Genomic DNA, 19,150 nt, shown 5'->3' with positions numbered 1-19,150 from the left:
ATCCGGCAAGAGAGAACCTCAACTGAAAAAACAAAACAAACAAACAAAAAACTCAGCCCCCCCAACCCGGCAATAGCCTGGGCTGTAGGCAAACCTGTGGGGCCTTTTCTGAATTGATAATTGACGTGAGAGGGTCCAGTCTACTGTGGGTGATGCCACTCCTGGGCTAGTGATCCTGGGAGGGGTAAGAAAAGTGGCCGAATGTGAGCCTGAGAGCAAGCCAGAAAGCAGCCTTCCTCCATGGCCCCTGCCTCCGTTCCTGCCTCCAGGTTCCTGCCCGGACTTGATGTGGAAGCACAAGCCAAACAAAGCCTTTCTTTCCCGAGTTGCCTTTGGTCATGGTGTTTATCAGAGCAGAGAGGGAACCCCACCAGCACATCTGGAGGCCCGTGTGTTGGTCGCTGATACTCCTGCTGTGGTCAGTATTGATGGGCACAGAAGCAGAGCTTGTCTAGAGTCAGAAAGCAGATCAAAGTTTCTGCAGAAATTCTGCTCACAGTCCTTGGCTTGGAAAATAGGAAGCAGAATTTCCTACCAGGGAACTTAGTGCTGGGCAATCCCCTCTGTCCTGCTTTTCTCCGGGACCTGGCCTGGGTGTTGGAAACGCTGTCTCCAGAGCCCAGGGCCTTTGGCACTGGGAGTTGCTTGAAGGTACCGTGCCATGGGATTCAGTGTCCTGGTGAAATCCTGTGCTTCCGGCAGGCTTCAGGTCCTTTGGGGAATGCACATGGCTAGGCAATGATAATTTGATATCAGGCATCATGAGATTGTCCCACAGGGACCCTTTACAGACTACCCCCAGCCCTGTCCACACAGTCAGTATTCCCTAGCATTTCAAGGTCGGTCTCAAGTTCATTTGTGGTGAATCTGCTGCTCACTGGCTCCCTTGAATCTGCTGCTCAAAATGTTTAGTGTGTGTGTGTGTGTGTGTGTGTGTGTGTGTGTGTGTGTGTGTGTGTTTGAGAGCATGTGCAGGCACATGCATGCCATGGCACACATGTGGAGGTCAGAAGCTAACTTTTGGGGAGTAGCTTCTCTCCACCTACTCTGTGGGCTCCAGGGATTGAACTCAGGTCCTCAAGCTTGGCAGCAAGCGCCTTTAACCCCTGAGCCATCTCATCTGCCTCTCTCTGTCTCTCCATCCATCCCCCCATTTTCTTTCTTTTTTCTCTTTTCCTCTCCCGCCCGTCATTTTTCTCTCTTCTTTCTCCATCTCCCCTTTCCTTCCTCGCTTTACCTCCCTCCCCTACTCCCCCTCCTTCTCTACTTCTCTTTTTTCTCTTCCTTCCTCTCTTCCTTCTCTCCTTCCCCCTCCCTTACTGTATTTCAGAGGCTGGCTTTGGCTTTGAACTCAGTCCTCGTGACTGCCAGGATTCCAGGTCTGCACCCTTACTCCCAGCTCTGAGCATCCGGTTTTTTTCTGCACTCCTCAATCTGCAGGCTCTGCTCCGCAGTTCAGCGCTGTTAGCTAAGATCTTGGTGTACTCAGTCACATGTCTCACTCATTCAGAGTCTCACTCATTCACTGTCAGGATACAGTCTCTCGGGGTCCAGCGACCCTGTGTCTCCTGTGGCTCTCTGGCTAGAATTCATCTCCTTTACTGTTTCACTCTTTGCAAAGATGCCCTCCCTCACAGATTAGTCTGTGCTGGTCAAGTAGATTTGCAAGCTGTTCGGAACACTGTCGTGGTGGTCTGTGTGTGCACAACCCCTGTCTGGGAGGTAGCTGTGAGTTGACTGTCTCTGAAAATGGTCCCTGTCCTGGGCGGGCTCCTGTCCTTGCCACAGTGTTGGGCTCTGCCCCTTCTTCATGATGGCAAGTGGTTCACAGCTGCGCCAGCCAGCGGCAGCCCCGCAGCTGCTCTGCCAGGGTCAGGGACATTTCTTCCAGAACATGCAGGAGCAAGTTGGCATTGGCAGATTTGTCTCCGGCAAATCAAAAGGTGTCCTTTGCCCTCAATCTTCCTGACTCTGCCACACCCAACCCCTAGGACTGGACCTCAGGATTCCGTCTGTTCCTTTGTACCTTGTTAAAAACTGTGCCTAGCCCTTGGCCCCGCCCCCTTCCTTGAGGCTGCTGTGACTACTAATCTGCTCAGCAAAGCCAGAATGGTGGAAATCCCCCTAGCTGGTGGCTTAAGTCCTTAACTGTCTGCAAGCTGGCAGGGCAGAGGAGAGGAACCGATGGCCCCTGTGTGGGAGGGCCCCAGGGTCCAGGATCTGTTCCACTTGGACTAGCCATGGGCCTGCACAGCTTCTGCAGTAGCCAGGGTAAAAGAGCTCGGTGGTCAGCACACTAAATAGCACACCCAGCTGAGCGATGACCTTAGCAAGCATTTCTTCCTCATTTCCTTCTGTGTGACCTCCTCTGCTCATTCCTCACCCTGGACTAAAAGGGCTCATCTCGATTCTTCTGTGTAACATTGTCAAACTAAGGAAACAGTTGATCATTTGAGACAGGGCGCCAGGTCGCTCAGATGGCCTCACACTGTCTGTGTAGTGGAGGAGGATGACCTTGAACTCATGACCCTCTGCCTTCCTCTCAGTGCCAAGATTACAGGCATACAGCATTTTGCCCAGTGAAGCCATAAATACTTCTGTATCTTTAATTTAAAGGTTTCTCATGTTAGGTTTTTAATTTTTTTTACTTTTTTTCTCCTTCATGTTTCTTTTTCTTTCTTTCCTTTTTTTTTTCTTTTCTTTTCTCTAGCCTAGGCTACCTGGAATTCATTATGTAGCCCATTCTGGCCTCGAACACATGGCAATTCCTCAGCTTCTCATGTCTATATTTTACCTTTCTTTAAAACAAAACAAAAACCAAACCAATAAATGAATGAATGAATGAATGAATGAATGAATGAATGAATGGATGGATGAATGAGTGAATGAATGAACCAAACCAGTTTTAGAGGAGGGGGGTGTTCCAGTTGGTAGATGTTTGCTTGTCTAGTACACACAAAGCTCTGTGGCCAATTCCCACTATAAAATAAACTGGGTTTGGTGCCACAGACCTGCAACCTCAGCCCTCAATGGTGGAAACAAAGGACCAGGAGTTCAAGGTCATCTTTGACTACATAGTAAGTTCAAGGCCAGTCTGCAATACATGAGACCATATGCTGTGGGATGTTCTGTATGGCAAATGTGTTGCTCTGATTGGTTGGTAAATAAAACACTGATTGGCCAGTAGTCAGGCAGGAGGAAGTATAGGCAGGACAAGGAGGAGAATAAAGGCTGGGAAATGGAAGGCTGAGTCAGAGACACTGCCAGCCGCCGCCATGACAAGCAGCACGTGAAGATGCCGGTAAGCCACGAGCCACATGGCAAGGTATAGATTTATAGAAATGGATCAATTTGAGCTGTAGGAACAGTTAGCAAGAAGCCTGCCACGGCCATACAGTTTGTAAGCAATATAAGTCTCTGTGTTTACTTGGTTGGGTCTGAGCGGCTGTGGGACTGGCAGGTGAGTGAGATTTGTCCTGACTGTGGGCCAGGCAGGAAAACTCTAGCTACAAACATATCTCAAGAAAAGCCAATAGATAAAAACATATTTATAATATGGCGTATGTACAGAAAAGTACATTTACACACATATATAAACTATCAAACAGTTTTTAAAAGTTTCAGTTATATAGCGCTCACCCATGCTCAGAATTAACAGTCGCCATATTAATATGGGGTCCCTCAGTAGCGCAATGGTTGTAGGCATGGGCTACATGAAGAGGCCCTGCCTCAGACAGACAGACAGACAGACAGACAGACAGACAGACTTCCCTTGCTGCAAGTGTCAACAGTGTTGAAATCAAGAAGTCCTGTTGTAACCCATTCCTCTGTTAGGTGCTTGATTTTTGAATACGGTAGCTCAGTGGGGAGTAGAGGTGTTGGGGGAGAGGGTTTTTTCATGAAAAAGGATTTGGATGCTCAAGATATCTGTTAGCTTCAGAACTTTGATTGACATGACAGACTTAGCTCCCCTCAACTAATTGTTCTCAGGGAACTTTTTAAGAGACCACCCAGATTTTGAGATGAAGGCTCCCATCAGCCACTTTGCCTCCTTTCAGGGCCACCAAGCGCCCCTGATCTCTTCTGTCACTTTGCACCCATCTTGCCCATCTTGGGACCCACATGCCGCAACACTTTGCAGAGGCCAGATGTGATCCATTTTTACTATTAGTTAAGTTGTGAATAAATTAAATTAAGACTCTATTCTTTCCAATGACTGTTCCAGCTCCTTCGTGCTTGTGACGCTGTCTTTTGTTTTGTGTTTTGTTTTGTTTTTTGCAGGATTTAGTAATTCGCATTGTTTTTATCCTTGGCAACCTGACAGCAAAGAATAACCAGGCCCGGGAAGTTTTCTCCAGAGAGCAAGGGAGCATCGAAACTCTGCTCACGTTGTTTCAGAACTTCTACCAACTTGACCAGCACCCCCCAAGGCTGGGGCCCTCAGGAGCTGGTCTGGCACCAGAGGCTGAGGACGTGCTGGTCAAGCTGACCCGCGTCCTGGCCAACATAGCCATTCACCCGCGCATCGGCCCAGTGCTGGCCGCCAATCCTCAGGTGGTGGGCCTGTTGCTGACCACGCTGGGTGAGAAACTGTAGCCCGAGGCGGTTCCGTGGGAGGACTGTGGAGAGGGTTTGGCTCCCTGTAGGGAACCTCCTTCTCTGTGGAAAGGAAAAACACTTTGGGGGATTTGGCTCAGTTGGTAGAGTGCTTGCCTGACGTACACACACCCCAGGGGTCCATCTCCAGTGCTGCTTATACCATGTGGGGCGGCACATGCCTGTAATCTCAGCACTCAGGAAGTAGAGGCAGGGAAGCTAAAGGCTAGCCTGGGCTACACGAGACAAAACCAAACCCACCACCACAAAACCTTTCTGCCTAGAAGTGTCTTAACACACCCCAGATTTCCAAACAGGAAGATTAGTAATGCCATAAATCTTTCCCAAAGAGCACAACCACTGAATCATCCCCTTAAAAGGGTGAGTTTGGAGTTGTTTCGATGGCTCACCAGGGAAAGGTACTCATGGCCAACCCTGATGACTGGAGTTCGTTCTATCCCAGGATGCACGGAGTGGAAGGCAAGAATCAACTTCCACACGTTACCCTCTGACTTCCACACATGCACGTGGGCTGTGGCACACAGTAAGTAAATAAGTAAGCAAAAATATTAAAAGGTCAAGTTTTATGGTTGGCGAATCATATCACAATTTAGAACAATTTTATATATCAAAAGAGCAAACACTGGGCGAAAGTTTAAAATGACATATTTTTCCAGGATCAGTCCACACGTAGAAGGTTCATTTCTTTTTCTAGTTCCTGGGTTACCTGTAATTATGTCCCCATCCCTCATGGCCTGCCTTTCTAGTTTACCCTGCCACAACAAGCTGATGCTGATCTGTGTGTGCGTGCGCCCGTGATTGTATGCCACATGTGCGGCTGCTTATGAGGCCAGAGGAGGGTGTCAGAACCCCCAGATCTGGAACTACATAAGGTGAGCTGCCAGATAAGGGCGCTGGGAGCATAACTCTGGTCCTTTGGAAGAGCGGCAAGCACCCTCAACTGCTGAGCCATCTCCCCAGGCTCCCACAACAGAAATTTATTTCTCACATGTCTGGAGGCTGAGGTTCACGGTCAATGCCGCAGCCAATCCTACCCCCGGAGAGAATGCCTCTTCCGGCTGTAGCTAGCACCTTCTCACGCACCGGGTGACTCCATGGTCCTTCTTTAGTGGGAACTACTGTTGAGATGGGGAGACTGTCTGTCTCTCTTTTTCTATTGTTTTGGGTCAAAAATAGAGAAGAGGGAGGTCCAAAAGTCTTGCTGCCCTCTCTAAGGGCATACCCCAGTGACATACCTTTCCTCCATTAGATGCTACCTCTCACTGTTGACCACCACAGGCTGGCAACAAAATGCTGACTATGCGTGCTTTCAGAAGATAGGCATCCAAACGATACAGCCATCACTTGCCAATTCTGAAAGCCCCAAACCGAGTCACTCAGGTGTCTCTCTCCTTCACAATGGTACCCAGTCTCCAGGCACACTGATCTCTGCCCCATGCCTCAGGGAAGTCATATTATCCCAGGCACCCGACTACTCCATAGCTCATCTGTCCCCGTCTGCATGGTGACCATAGCATGAAGAGATGAGTCTGGAGGTGGCATGAGAGATAGGGACAAAAAAAAAAAAAAACCACACACACACACACACACAAACACAGTCTCCTTATGTATCAAGCTAAAATTCTGTTTATTCGTTTTCATGCTCATCAAGTGTTTGTTTCTTTTGTCTTTCTTCATAGTTTCTTTTCATATAGCCCAGGCTCACCTTGCACTCACTGTGTGTCTAAGGATGACCTTGAACTCCTGATCTTCCTGTCTCTACCACATGAATAATGGGATTATAGGTGCACACCACCATGCCCAGTTTATGCGGTGCTGGGAATCGAACCAGGATCCTGTGCATGCCAGGCAAGCCCTCTACCAATGGAGCTGCAGCTCCAGCCCGTGTAAATGTACTTGGAGCTCCAGTAAATACTTAAAATTCAAGTGTGGGTTCAAAAAAATATAAACTGGGCATGGTGGGCGCACTTCTAACTCTGGCACCCAGGAGGGGGAGGCAGGCAGATCAGAGGTGGGCAGGGCTGGGGGTAACGGAGGAAGCAAGGAGCCATCTGTTGTGTTTGGAAGACAGAGTCAATGGTGAGGGATGGATAACGACCTGAGTTGAGGATCACTCTGTTGAGAGGCAAGATGTGGGAACTAAAGTAAGCTACCCAGGTTGGGTCCCTAAGACCAGGGCATGTGGGTTAGGTCGGGGACATCTCAGGTCCCAGTGGTATTGCCCTCTTCACTGCAGACCTAGGGCCCCATCTGACTTTTCTAGACCTGGCTGTGGGAATCGGGTTAGTATGTCCTGCGTTGTCACGGGAAGTAAAGCTTCCTCAAGCAGTGCCTCTTGGGCGCCTACACCCATCTTGCTCCCCAGCCCCAACTCCTGTTGCTGTGAATATGGCATCACTGCAGAGCCGAGCATTTCTGACTCCCTGATCACTTGGTTTCAGAGTCCAAGTCACTGGGCGACTGTGAGGAGCTGGTGATCAATGCCACGGCAGCCATCAACAACCTGTCATTCTATCAAGTGAAGAGCTCCGTCCTGCAACACAAAAAGCTGTATGTCGCTGAACGTAAGGCTCAGTCGGGCATGGCTTCACTTAAAGACACTCCTTTAAGGTCTTGATTTTAGCACCTAAAGCACACCCTGAAGGCATTACTGCAGCAGCCGCCCCAGATAGCCGAGGAGGTTGAACATGGGAACCATTTGTTTCTTAGTTCTCGTTGAAATGATCTGCAGGTTGTATTTTAGCAGCATCAAAAAAAATGTTAAGTTCTCTGTATTTTCTAGGAGGTTAGTTTTCACTCACCTTTAAATATGGTTATAGTAAGAAGTAGAGAATAATGTCACCAGTGTAGGTTTAGAACTGTGTGAAACGCTCAGCTCCAGAGGCAGAGACAGGTGGATCTCGGTGAGTTTGGGGCCAGCCGGGTCTACAGAGTGAGTTCCAGGCCAGCCAGGGATGTGTCAAACAAATAACAACAATAAACCCACATAAACAAAACCTCATACACACAGTATTCCTTCTATTACTGCTGAAGTATATACATTTCTGTAGTAACAGTAGAGAGTATAAATGGCATTTGGAAGTTATTTTAAATTTATTCATTTTCTCTGTCTGATTGCCAAATCCAGTGCTCTTAAAGCTCCTTGTGAGTAACAACATGGATGGCATCCTGGAGGCCGTGCGGGTCTTTGGAAACCTCTCCCAGGACCATGACGTCTGCAATTTCCTCATGCAGAAAAATGGTGGGTTAATGACAGTTGGGATCCTAAGCACATGACTCTTGTCACTAGTCAGCTAAGTGGCTTGGAAGCATGGGTGATAAAGTGTGGTGTTTGTTTCCATTTTAAGATGAACCATGCTTTACATTTGTCCCATATAGGGGACAGCTCAGGATGCTGTAATAGACCAAGGCTATGTCTCTCTCCCCGAGAGTAGCCTCTTAAGTGATAGGATAAGGCACTGCATGCGTGCGTTCGTGTGTGTGTGTGTGTGTGTGTGTGTGTGTGTGTGTGTGTGTGTGTGTGTGTTGGTTGCTTAATGGAATCTGCACTCATTATGTCTATCCCTGGGGATAGACTGGAGATTTTTTTCATTCACATGCTAGAATACATTACACTTTGCTTGTCACTGAACACACTAAGTGTCCAACAACCAAAAGGACATCTGCAATAAATATAACGTATTATGATTTGTAAATATTATTAGGTTTTTCTGCCGCCCCTATGGAAGTCTGTCATAGTCCAGCTCCAACCTGTCGAAGGGTTCCTGGGGGAAGAGAGAGGAATGAGGAAGTATTAGATAGAAATATAGAAGGAGACAATAAGACAGAGACACAGGATGGCTTCGGGAGGGCCCTGGGTCAATACCCAGTCACCTTGAGGTTTAATCCAAAGGGCTTTTTATAATATGCCAAGGGGAGAGACAAATGCCACCACTGGGGACTCCCCCCAGAGAGGGGGCTGCTGTTGGGTCAGTGGTAGCCGTAATAGGGCCAGAGGCTGTGGGAGGTAGGAACGCGCCCCAAGAGCAGTGGGTATTACTGGGTCCACAGTGGGAGTTGGATAAAACTTAGGAGGAATGGGTTCAACACACTAACCAGGGTTCCAGAGTTGCAAGCCACATCTTCCTGCTTCCCCACCCCTGTCCATCCCTCAGTCCCAAACCCCACCCCATTTGTAAAACAAGCTGCAGCTGGGATGCAGGCTTTGACACTCTGCATGTGTTCTCTGCTCTCCCAGTGCACAAGTTCATGATCGCGCTGCTGGAAGCCAAGCATCAGGACATTTGCTTTGCCGCCTGTGGGGTTCTCCTAAACCTCACTGTGGATAAAGACAAGCGTGCCATTCTGAAAGAAGGTGGAGGCATTAAAAAGTAAGTAAGGCAAGAACTCCCAACTCTCAGGATACTAGGAACATGTTTGTCCCAAGAGGTTGGGCCCTTTGACCATTCCACTAGAGCAGCGGGGGTTCAGAGGGGGGTGAGAATCTACTGGACATTTATCCCAATCCAGAGGAGCATGAGTGAAAACTTTGTAGTCAGTTAAATGTGTAGCTATGAACTTAAAGGATGATTATATGGAGTTCAGAAGACTAGCCATCGTACCAACGATAGAAAACGTCAAGACAAACTCTGATCTGCTGACGCCTTCGGTTTGGCATTCCTCGCTCAGGTTAGTGGATTGCTTGAGAGAGTTTGGTCCCGGTGACTGGCAGCTGGCCTGTCTGGTGTGCAAGACCTTGTGGAACTTCAGCGAGAATATCACAAGCGCATCATCGTGCTTCGGAGATGAAGATGCCAACAGACTCCTGGTCCTCCTGTCGTCGTTTTTAGGTAAGGGCCCTTGCTGTGGATCTGTGACCTTCACCCAGCAGGCAGGAAAACGGTGTTCTCTGACCTGGCGGGGTAATGGCTGCTACGCAGCAGCAGAATGCCAAAGGGAACTCTTGCAGATAGTTTCTGGAAGAGACGGAGAGCTAGTTACAGTCCAGCAGAAGGATTCCTAACTGCCCGGAACTGCGACGGTCAGGTTCTCCTGTGGCCGCCCCCTTCTTCTTTGATGCGTAACTCTCAGCAGCCTTGTGCCTCTGCTGTTTAAAGGCGTATAGACTCTGTCATAACTGAGAAACTACGGTTAAAAGCTATTTTGAATTAAGTCGCATTTCCAGTTGACTGTATTTTAATTCGTGGTGTTCATGATCACGTGGGGAAGGGTCTGTGAAATTACGTGATATTACAGTGGGGTCCCCATGCTTGAAAGGTAGGAAAGCATATACACTGAAGATCACTTCCTACTTTAACTTTTTTCTACTTTTAGCATTTTTTTCCAACCTGGTTTTTGTCTAAAAACAATAATTTAGGTAAGTTAATGAGTGAATGATTTTTACAAATTCTATTCCCTACTTAAAGGCGAGGGTCCATGGTGATCCAGTTAGGATGGGCTGTGTGGAAAGGCTCAGTGCGACTCAGAAGCCAGGGCCTGAATTCTTCCAGATTGTGTTTGTGGTGTTATTTGGATAGTGCGTCTCTCTTCTATTGCCTGCCTTTCTGTTTTTAAAGTGGGGGTGTGACGAACCCCGCACAGTCCCAGGAAGTTAACTGTGAGGCTTAGACAAGCATCACACAGAAACTTAGAAGACCCACAGTGTTCAAGTTCGACAGCTCCACATTCCAGGCCCTTGCTTCATCCCTCATAAGCTTCTACAGCTTAGGTTTAGCCTCTTGTCTAGGTCACTGGACCATCGTGAAGAGAGAGACACCATGACCAAGGCAACTCTTACATACGAAAGCATTTAACTGGGGCTGGCTTACAGTTTCAGAAGCTTACTCCATTATCATCATGGCGAGGAGCAGGGCAATAGGCAGGCATGGTGCTGGAGAAGCCGAGTTCTACATTCAGATCCTCAGGCAGCAGCAGGAGAGAGAGACTGGGCCCCGGCATGGACTTTTGAAACCTCAAAGCCCGCCCCCAGTGACACACTTCCTCCCACGAGGCCACACCGGATGCTTGCACAGGTTATCTGAGTTCAGTCGCCGTGGGGCCTGAGCTCAGAAATCAGATGTGGAGTTAAGACAGATGGCCTGGCACAAATTTAGCGGTTCTTATTTCAGGGGATCTATGAGAATGAGGTGCAGAGCCAGAGTTGGGGACCTCTGCTCTAGTTCATGAAGACATTCAGGGAAGGGTGTGGAGGAAGGGGGAAGCCAGGAAACCAGATAGTGCCGTGTCCCCGGGGGCTGCTTGGGATCCATCAGCCTCGGGGACTTGCTCAGGAGCAGGTGTCCTCAGCCCTGCTCTGGGTCCACCGTTCAGGAGCCCCAGCTCTGCCTTGGCTTAGCTCCCCTGTTCCTCCTTGCCCCGTCTAATTCCACGCTTGCTCATGTATCCTGCTACCTCGTGTTTCCACTCTGCACACCCAGTGTTCGTGGCTGCCTCTCTGGCTGTTGGCACTCTTCCTGTCTTCCATTCAGGGAGAAGCCATGGCTGGCTTAGGGAGCCACTCCCCAGGAGTCTGAGGCTTTGGTGTGTCTCAGATTTTGTGTGTCTGAAAGACCGTCCTTGTCTAAGCTTGGGACAATCAGCTCTGAATAACAAGGGTGTCAGGGGCCACACTGCCTGTAAGGACCAGCCAGGAAAGCTGTGGGAAGGGCTTGCTCCTGAGCAGGGCAAAATCCCCAGGAGGCATTTGGTTGTAGTCGGTCTATTGCCTACTACCCCATTGCCAAGTTTCCCACCGGGCTCCTCCAGCCCTTGGCATGCCCACATGCGGTACACCCCTTGCAGGTTTCACAGCTTTTGAAGCCCCCAGTCATGGTCTGATCACAGGAATCCTGGGCTGCTGAGATAGCAGTCAGTCACAATTCACGACCTGTGTGATTTCTCCTTTGTGATGGTTTTGTAAGCTTCATTTCTCGGCTCCCACTGAGTCCCTGGAAGGAAATCACATTTCATCCAGAGTGGTGCCTTGTGAAAGCTGTGATTGGCTATGAGGGGTGCCAGCTACCTTTGTGTTAAGAGTACTTTTCCTTTAGGATCTTTACATTATGATGTAGCAACAGACCGTTTAGTTGTCCAGACTCACTGAGAGCCTGCCATTTCCAACCTCAGTCTGTTGTATCAGCCTGTCTGTACTTTATTATTTTTTTCTAAGTTCATTCTATACTCCCTGTATATGTTTGAAGTCGTTAGCTAGGTGCTTTCACTTAGTAGAAAGTGAGTCTAGAAAGGTAACATGACTTGCCGAAGCTGGGGCTTGTCATCAAAGGATCAACATCAGCACTGTGTTTTCCTCTGTTATGTGCCTAGCACTCTAGCATTCTCCACCAGGACCATTGTGGTGTGGGGAGCTAAACCAGCTCAGTTTGACCAGGGAGCCAGCTCACAGGACACTTGAGCCTGTCATGATAGAGTATGGAGATTAGAAGACAGTTGGGGGGATAGTTCTTTCCTTCCATTGTATGGGTTCTGGGGGTCACACTTAGGTTGCCAGACTTGGCAGGAGACCCCTTAACCTGCTGGGCCAGCCTGCTTGCCCTACACTCAGCTGTTGTATGCTCACCCCAAGGTACATGGCTCCTGGCATCAGGTTTTGTGACAAGGGAGAATCACAGCATGAGGACAATACCAAAGTGCCACCTGGTGCTCCTGGAGCAGCTGAGGACTGTTCCCTAAAAGAGAATGACTGAGAGACATGACTGAGAGACATGAGACCTCTCCACCAGTAACTTGTGCTGCATAGGAAGCTAGGAGCCAGTACACTGCTCAAGGGGAGCTTCACTGGGCACCGTGGCACTGGAGCACTGCTTCACTGGGCACCGTGGCACTGGAGCACTGCTTCACTGGACACTGAAGCACTGCTTTCACTGGACACTGAAGCACTGGAGCACAAGATACTAGAATACCACTTCACTGGGCACTGTGGCATGGGATCTGGGAACTACAGCACTGGAGCACAGCTTTTGCTATGCACCAAGGCACTGGAGCACCAGTTCACTGTGCACTGTGGCAGTAGGCACCACAGCACTGTAGCACTGCTTCACTGGGCACCACAGCACTGTAGCACTGCTTCACTGGGCACCACAGCACTGGAGCACCACAGCACTGGAGCACTGCTTCACTGGGCACCACAGCACTGGAGCACCACTGCAACTGGAGCACTGCTTCACTGGGCATTGTGGCACTGGAGCTGGGCAGTATGGCACTGGAGCACCAGTTTACTGTGCACTGTGGCAGTAGGCATCATGGCACCGTAGCACTGCTTCACTGGGCACCACAGCATTGGAGCACTGCTTTACTGGGCACCTCAGCACTGGAGCACTGCTTCACTGGGCACCACAGCACTGGAGCACTGCTTCACTGGGCACCACAGCACTGGAGCACTGCTTCACTGGGCACCACAGTACTGGAGCACTGCTTCACTGGGCACTGCAGCACTGGAGCACTGCTTCACTGGGCACCACAGTACTGGAGCACTGCTTCACTGGGCACTGCAGCACTGGAACACTGCTTCACTGGGCACCACAGTACTGGAGCACTGCTTCACTGGGCACTGCAGCACTGGGCACCACAGCACAAGACACTGGAGCACTGGTTTACTGGGCACCATGGCACTGGAGCACTGCTTCTCTGTGCATGGTGGCACTGGGGCACTGACTGTTTTAAGTCTTTCAATCCTTTGTAGTACTTCACCCTAAGTTTTAGTATTTGGAAGTGTACAGTGCATAGAGAAAGCATAAGAACACCTGGTTATCAAGATCAGTGCAATTCACACCATGGCTAGGAAGTCAATTGAATCCATTATAACCATAAAAATTTAAAACCAAAAAATAAAAATGTAAAAAACTGAAGTGGCAAAGAAAATACCAGATATATCATTGCACATAGAAAAGGTAGCGTTTATTTGCTATTTATATAAATAAATATGTAGAGAGTCACGGAACAAGAACTACTGCTTCCTGCAGGTCATAGGACATTTGATGGATCTGCATTTCCCGGGGATCAGCCTCTGCCACTCCTTGCAGTACAACGCTCAGAACTCTACCACCTAACGAGGACGCTCCACTTTTTAATGCACTTTTTATTTCTGCATTTTTCTTATTGGCGGTTATTTAACTATCTCTGTCCTGTCTGTCCTGACTTGGAGTTAATGTGGTCTGACAACTGATAATCAATTTCTATATCGGCTGGGCCTCAAGGCCAGCAGAATGCTAACATTAACATTAGATTAAAAACCAAACACTGGCCGGGCGGTGGTGGCGCACGCCTTTAATCCCAGCACTTGGGAGGCAGAGGCAGGCGGATCTTTGTGAGTTTAAGGCCAGCCTGGTCTACAGAGCGAGCTCCAGGAAAGGCGCAAAGCTACACAGAGAAACTCTGTCTCGAAAAAAAAAAAAAAAAAAAAACCCAAAAAAAACCAAACACCTGGCTGGGCGGTGGTGCCACACACCTTTACTCCCGTCGCTCAGAAGGCAGAGCCAGGCGGATCTCTGATTTTGAGGCCAGCCTGGTCTACAGATCAAGTTCCAGGACAGCCAAAGCTACACAGAGAAACCCTGTCTTGAAAAACCAAACCAACCAACCAACCAACCAAAACAAACAAACAAACAACCCCCCTAAACAGAGAATATGCCAAACCACCAAATGCATCCATAGCCCTAGCAGAGGAAGGAATTGTGAAGGGTCCTGCTGCTTAGAACTAACACCTTGGGAAAGGAGAACAGAACACAGACTCTGCCAGCAAATGTTTAGTGCTCAGAAAGATCTAGAAAAGAGGAAACAGGAAGGTGGTCTGGAAATCTGGAGTCACTCTGTCTAGCAGGCTCTTCTTGTCCAGAAGAAGCCAGACAGGAAGGCCTTTGAAGGCATGGAACACTGGCCGCGCCCTCCCTGCTCGAGGCCTGTGTTATCTCACCCGTGGGGAGGGCCAGGTTTGCTTACAAGGTCTCCATGGAGGTCTGGCTGGCGTGCTTGTGTCTGCATAGAACTTATCTCAGCGCCGCATAACTCTGCACTTGATCCTGAGGAGGGGAGGGGACAGTCCCTTATCTAACGCCGATGCCACTCACACCCTTGGTGCCAAGTACACACTGAGCAGACACAAATGTCTGGTGCAGAAACTGTAAACAGGGCAGCAGGCGCCACTTGACGGGCTCTAATCGGCCCTACAGCATGTTTGCACGTGTGAGTAACAGGATTTGTGGTCACCGTGGGACTCAGTGGCCGCCAGGTAAGTTGTCCACCTCAGGCCACAGAGCTAGGCATGGCAGGGCCAGTGCACTTTCCTAAGGCTGTCACCTAGGGTGTGAGTGAGGCCAGGAGGAACAGAATGAGGAGGTGGCTAGTGAGGACTGTGGCCATGTGGCTTTCCACGCGGGATGGAGCTACTTAAGAGTGCTCACAGCATCCGGTGTGCTCTGGGCTGAACAAACTGAACTTTTATTTTTCATTTTATTCTCACAAGTGCTTTCTGCAGTTTTTATGTTTTCTTTGGGGACTCGGTCTTTAGGATTCTAACATCCTCCCATTTTTTTTTTTTTTATGGGAAGTGTGGGGTCGGGGAGTGACTTTGGTGTCAAATTGACCCATTTCCCCCAATGAATTCCTCTCTATCATTGAAGTAATTAGCCTTTTCTAAAGCACATCTATCTAGTCTTCATTTATTTTGAGAAATTGTTACTGACTTTTGGATGCAAACAGATGTGTGAAACTTAGGAAACTATTGAGAGAGAAGCTCACTTCAATCTAAGACGGTTTTTTTCCCAAACAACAACAACAACAAACAACAACAAACAACAACAAATTACTGCCCTTTTAAATTGAGACATTAAAATATACTTGTTTTGTAGGGGCATACTGGTGCATGCTAGCTTGCATGGGCATGCCAGTGCATGTTGGCTTGCAGGGGCATGCTGATGCATGCTAGCTTGCAGGGGCATGCTGGTGCATGCTAGCAGTCTCAGCACTTAGCATTCCAGCGTCTGAATGCTGGGGTTCTAAAATTCCAAGGCACTGTCCTAATTCCCAGCACTCACACAGAGGCTCACAACCATCTCTACCTTCAGTTCCAGGGCATCCAGTCCCCTCTTCTGACCTCCACAGACACCAGACATGTACGTGGTGCACAGGCTTACAACAGGGGGAACACCCATAAATATTAATAATGATAATAATAAAATAAAAATAATCAAAAAAAGACCTGAGTAAACACACACACACACACACACACACACACACACACACACACACACACACACACTTTGTTCTTAACTATTTGTAAAGTTCAAAAGAATGCTCATTAAAATAGCTTTCTTTCTCAGGGTGCAGTGGTATGAGCCTGTGGTCGCCTCTCCCTGGGATATCCGAGGCAGGAGAATCACGAGTTCAGGAGCCACAGATTAGCAGAAGCCTAGGCAGCATAGGAGACCCTATCTCAAAAACACACAGACCAAATCAATCAATCAATCAATCAATCAATCAATCAATACACCCCTTTTAATCCTAAATCACATAGTGTGTCATTGGGTCATGTCCAGTCATGGTGGCATTAAAGATGACCCTGAATGAAAAGTCTCCCCCCATGGGAAACGAATTCTATTCAGTGTGATCATGCTCCACGTAATTGCTCTAATTTTGATTTTTTTTTTTTCCGGATACAGATGAAGAACTGGCTCTGGATGGCAGTTTTGACCAAGACCTTAGAAGCTATCACAGACTCCACTGGGAAACAGAATTCAAACCTGTGGCCCAGCAGCTTCTGAAGCGAATCCAGAGTCATCACACGTCCCTGGAGCCCCTGCCCACCCCTTCTTTCTAACATGACACAGGCCAAAGACAGATCTGGGAAGTCAGGCCTCCCTCATTCTCGGGAAGTGGTAAAAGCATGACCGTTTCTCAGTGTTAACACATGTGGAGCATTTTAAAAATACTGATTTTAGTGAATAGCCTAAGTATTTTTGAAAGAAGTAAGCATTTCTTCTTTTTCTAGATATTATGGAAAAATGAATATATATATTTTCTGCTATGAGAGATGTGAGATGGAAATATATGCATTTTTAAGACTTCTCTTTCTATTTGCCTTTAAATCACTTAGAAAATAGCCTTAAAAATCCCGATCCGAACCACTTTGGAATGAACGCGCTTGTCAGTTCACTGGTCAACGAACTGCGCAGTGGAGACTAGGGGTTTGTCCACCGGGGGATGGTGTCCGGGAAGGTACATGACTGCACAGGCGTCTTTCCCAGCCCTTACTACATCTAAGAATAAGTCCCCTGACTCATGCTAGTATTTTCTTGTTCTCATTTTAGAGAAAGAATAAGCAGAGGGAAGAGAGAAAACTGCTCAGAAGGCTGGGGATGCAGCTCAGTGGTAGAGCCCTTGACTGCCCTGGTTTTATCCCCAGCACAGGGGTAGGAGGAAATACTGCTTTAGATCATCTATCTCTTTGGATTTTTAGTTTAATTTTTTCTTTTGTTTGTGTGGATGTTTGACCTGCATGTGCACCCTGTGCATGCAGTACCTGTGAGGGCCAGAAGAGGGTGTCAGATCTGAGATGGGAGTCATAAATGGTTGTGAGCTGTCTGGTGGGTGCTAGGAATCAAACTCAGGTCCTCTGCAAAAGCTCTTAAAAGTGCTCTTAACCACTGAGCCATCTCTCTAGCTCCTACATTTTTTAAAAGATTTTTAAAAAAATTTATGTGCATGTTTGTGTCTGTGTAAATATATGCCCTGTGTGTATGGATTCCCTTGAATTCAGAAAAGGGTGTCAGAGTCCCTGGAACTGGAGTTATAGATGGTTTTGAGCTGCTGGACTTGGGTGCTGGGAGCCAAACTCAGGTCCTCTAGAAGAGCAGCCAGTGCTCTTAAACACTGAGCCATCTCTCCAGCCCCAGCCACCTACTTCTTGAATTAAGTAAAACTGATGAAAAAGAATACTTTGCCTTTCTTTTCATTTGAAATACACTGACCGAATTGGATGTTGTTTTCTCGTTAGACTGTATCTAAGAGAGATGACGTAACAGATTAGAAAGCACGCGCTTAGCTGTGTGGTATTCCTGTTTGACACCTGCTCTCTTCCGCTTGCTGTGGGGCCTTAGACAATTAACTAAATTTCTTGAGCTCATACTACAAAATGAGGATAATAACCTCTTTTTATTTTAGTGTATGCCTGAGTCAGGGTTCTTAGAGGAACAGAATCAATAGGATGTGTGTGTGTGTGTGTGTGTGTGTGTGTGTGTATACAATCAAAGGAGATTTATTAGGTTGGCTTACTGGCTGGAAAATCCAACAATGGCTGTCTGCCTTTTGGAGACTGAGATCAGTCCATGAGTCCTGGGTCTGGTGCTGAAGGCCTGGAGAATTCCTGGAGAGCATGTGGTCTTCAGTCCACATTGGAGACTGGAGAAGGCGGATTCCCAAGTCAATAAAGGACAGTAGCAATAGTGGAGAAAAAAGAGTGAATGGGCTTGCCAGCCAGTGTGAAGGCAGAAAGGCAAAAGCCCGTTTCCCTTGGACCTCTGTATCTGGGCAGCTTCAGGGAGAATTGCTGACCACCGTGGGGGAAGGTTTACCTCCCTCTGTGAAGCTTTCCAGGAAACACCCCGGGCAGGCAGGCTTGCCCAGTATGTCTCTTAGTGGGTTCCCGAGCTAGTAAGGTTGACCACAACATCAACACACAGTGTAGTTTTGAGCAAAGCATTCAGTCAGCAGCTTGTAAACGCATACTATAATTATTATGAGGGGATTCTGTTTGTCTCAGGGGTAAAATTTGACTTTGAATAAATGATTTAAAAAGACAAAGCAATTTTGATTGTGATTGTTAGCCTGTACTAGCCAAATGACGGTTTGCAGTTCTGCTTGGAAAAAGACATTACAAAACGTTTATTTTTGACCCCCAAATGTGACCTTGGGATGAAAGCAGGTGAGGGAAACCAGCTTCCTCTTTTTCCCCCAGGGTACTCTTGAGCAGGGAGAAATAAGGAATATATAGATAGAAATATAGAGGAGAGAGACAATTAGAAACACAGGATAGCTTCAGGAGGGCCTGGGTCCAAACCCACCAGCTCCTTATATCTCTACTAAATGGGCTTTTAAAGGAATGCCAAGGGGTGGAGCAAAAGACCTTCCCCCAGCATGGCCAAGTGCAGACCATCCCAGACGCCTGGTAACCATGCATGTGGTCCAGGCATCCCCAAATGCAGTCCTGCTGTGTAAAGCAAGCTCAGATCTCACTAGGAAGCTTTCGTGGGCTCCCACAGGTCCCTCCTCTTAATTTTTTTAAAGAGCTCCTCAGGCCCCTCAGATAGACTGGGTTTGTCTTAGGTCATCCCCTTCAGTCAGACAACCCTTACCCATCTTGGAAGTACACTTTCCATCAAGGTACACTTTCCATCAAGAGCCCTCTAGCTTAGGTTGGGAATCTGGCAAGAGAAAGTAGCCTGTCCTTGACTCTCAACCTCTGGCAGGAGGGGGGTACTGAGGTTAACGCAGCTCTGGCCCAAGTTCCTATTGAGTTTACAACCTCCACAGTGATCTTCATAGC

The 19,150-nt window shown here is 48.1% G+C and overlaps 1 protein-coding gene across 4 annotated transcripts in view; it reads left to right on the top strand.

The window, feature by feature from the left end:
• The window catches only part of Armc2 (armadillo repeat containing 2), a 116,445-nt gene extending 98,037 nt beyond the window's left edge, over nucleotides 1–18,408 (top strand). For 3 of the 4 annotated variants that reach the window (XM_052751527.1, XM_052751529.1, XM_052751526.1), the window contains exons 14-19: nucleotides 4,282–4,582; nucleotides 7,059–7,181; nucleotides 7,745–7,858; nucleotides 8,855–8,987; nucleotides 9,286–9,446; nucleotides 16,269–18,408. In XM_052751527.1, the coding sequence (XP_052607487.1) occupies nucleotides 4,282–4,582; nucleotides 7,059–7,181; nucleotides 7,745–7,858; nucleotides 8,855–8,987; nucleotides 9,286–9,446; nucleotides 16,269–16,426 (990 nt within the window). In that variant the 3' untranslated portion in view covers nucleotides 16,427–18,408. The remainder of the gene's footprint in view (nucleotides 1–4,281; nucleotides 4,583–7,058; nucleotides 7,182–7,744; nucleotides 7,859–8,854; nucleotides 8,988–9,285; nucleotides 9,447–16,268) is intronic. The other variant, XR_008221301.1, reaches the window with a different exon arrangement.
• The last annotated feature ends 742 nt before the right edge of the window (nucleotides 18,409–19,150 follow it).

Source organism: Peromyscus californicus, unplaced genomic scaffold (assembly GCF_007827085.1).
Source record: "Peromyscus californicus insignis strain IS unplaced genomic scaffold, ASM782708v3 Scaffold_22__1_contigs__length_63687245, whole genome shotgun sequence".
Taxonomy (NCBI): domain Eukaryota; kingdom Metazoa; phylum Chordata; class Mammalia; order Rodentia; family Cricetidae; genus Peromyscus; species Peromyscus californicus.
Note: the sequence above shows the minus strand (reverse complement) of the source record. Positions and strands in the feature narration are given on the sequence as shown.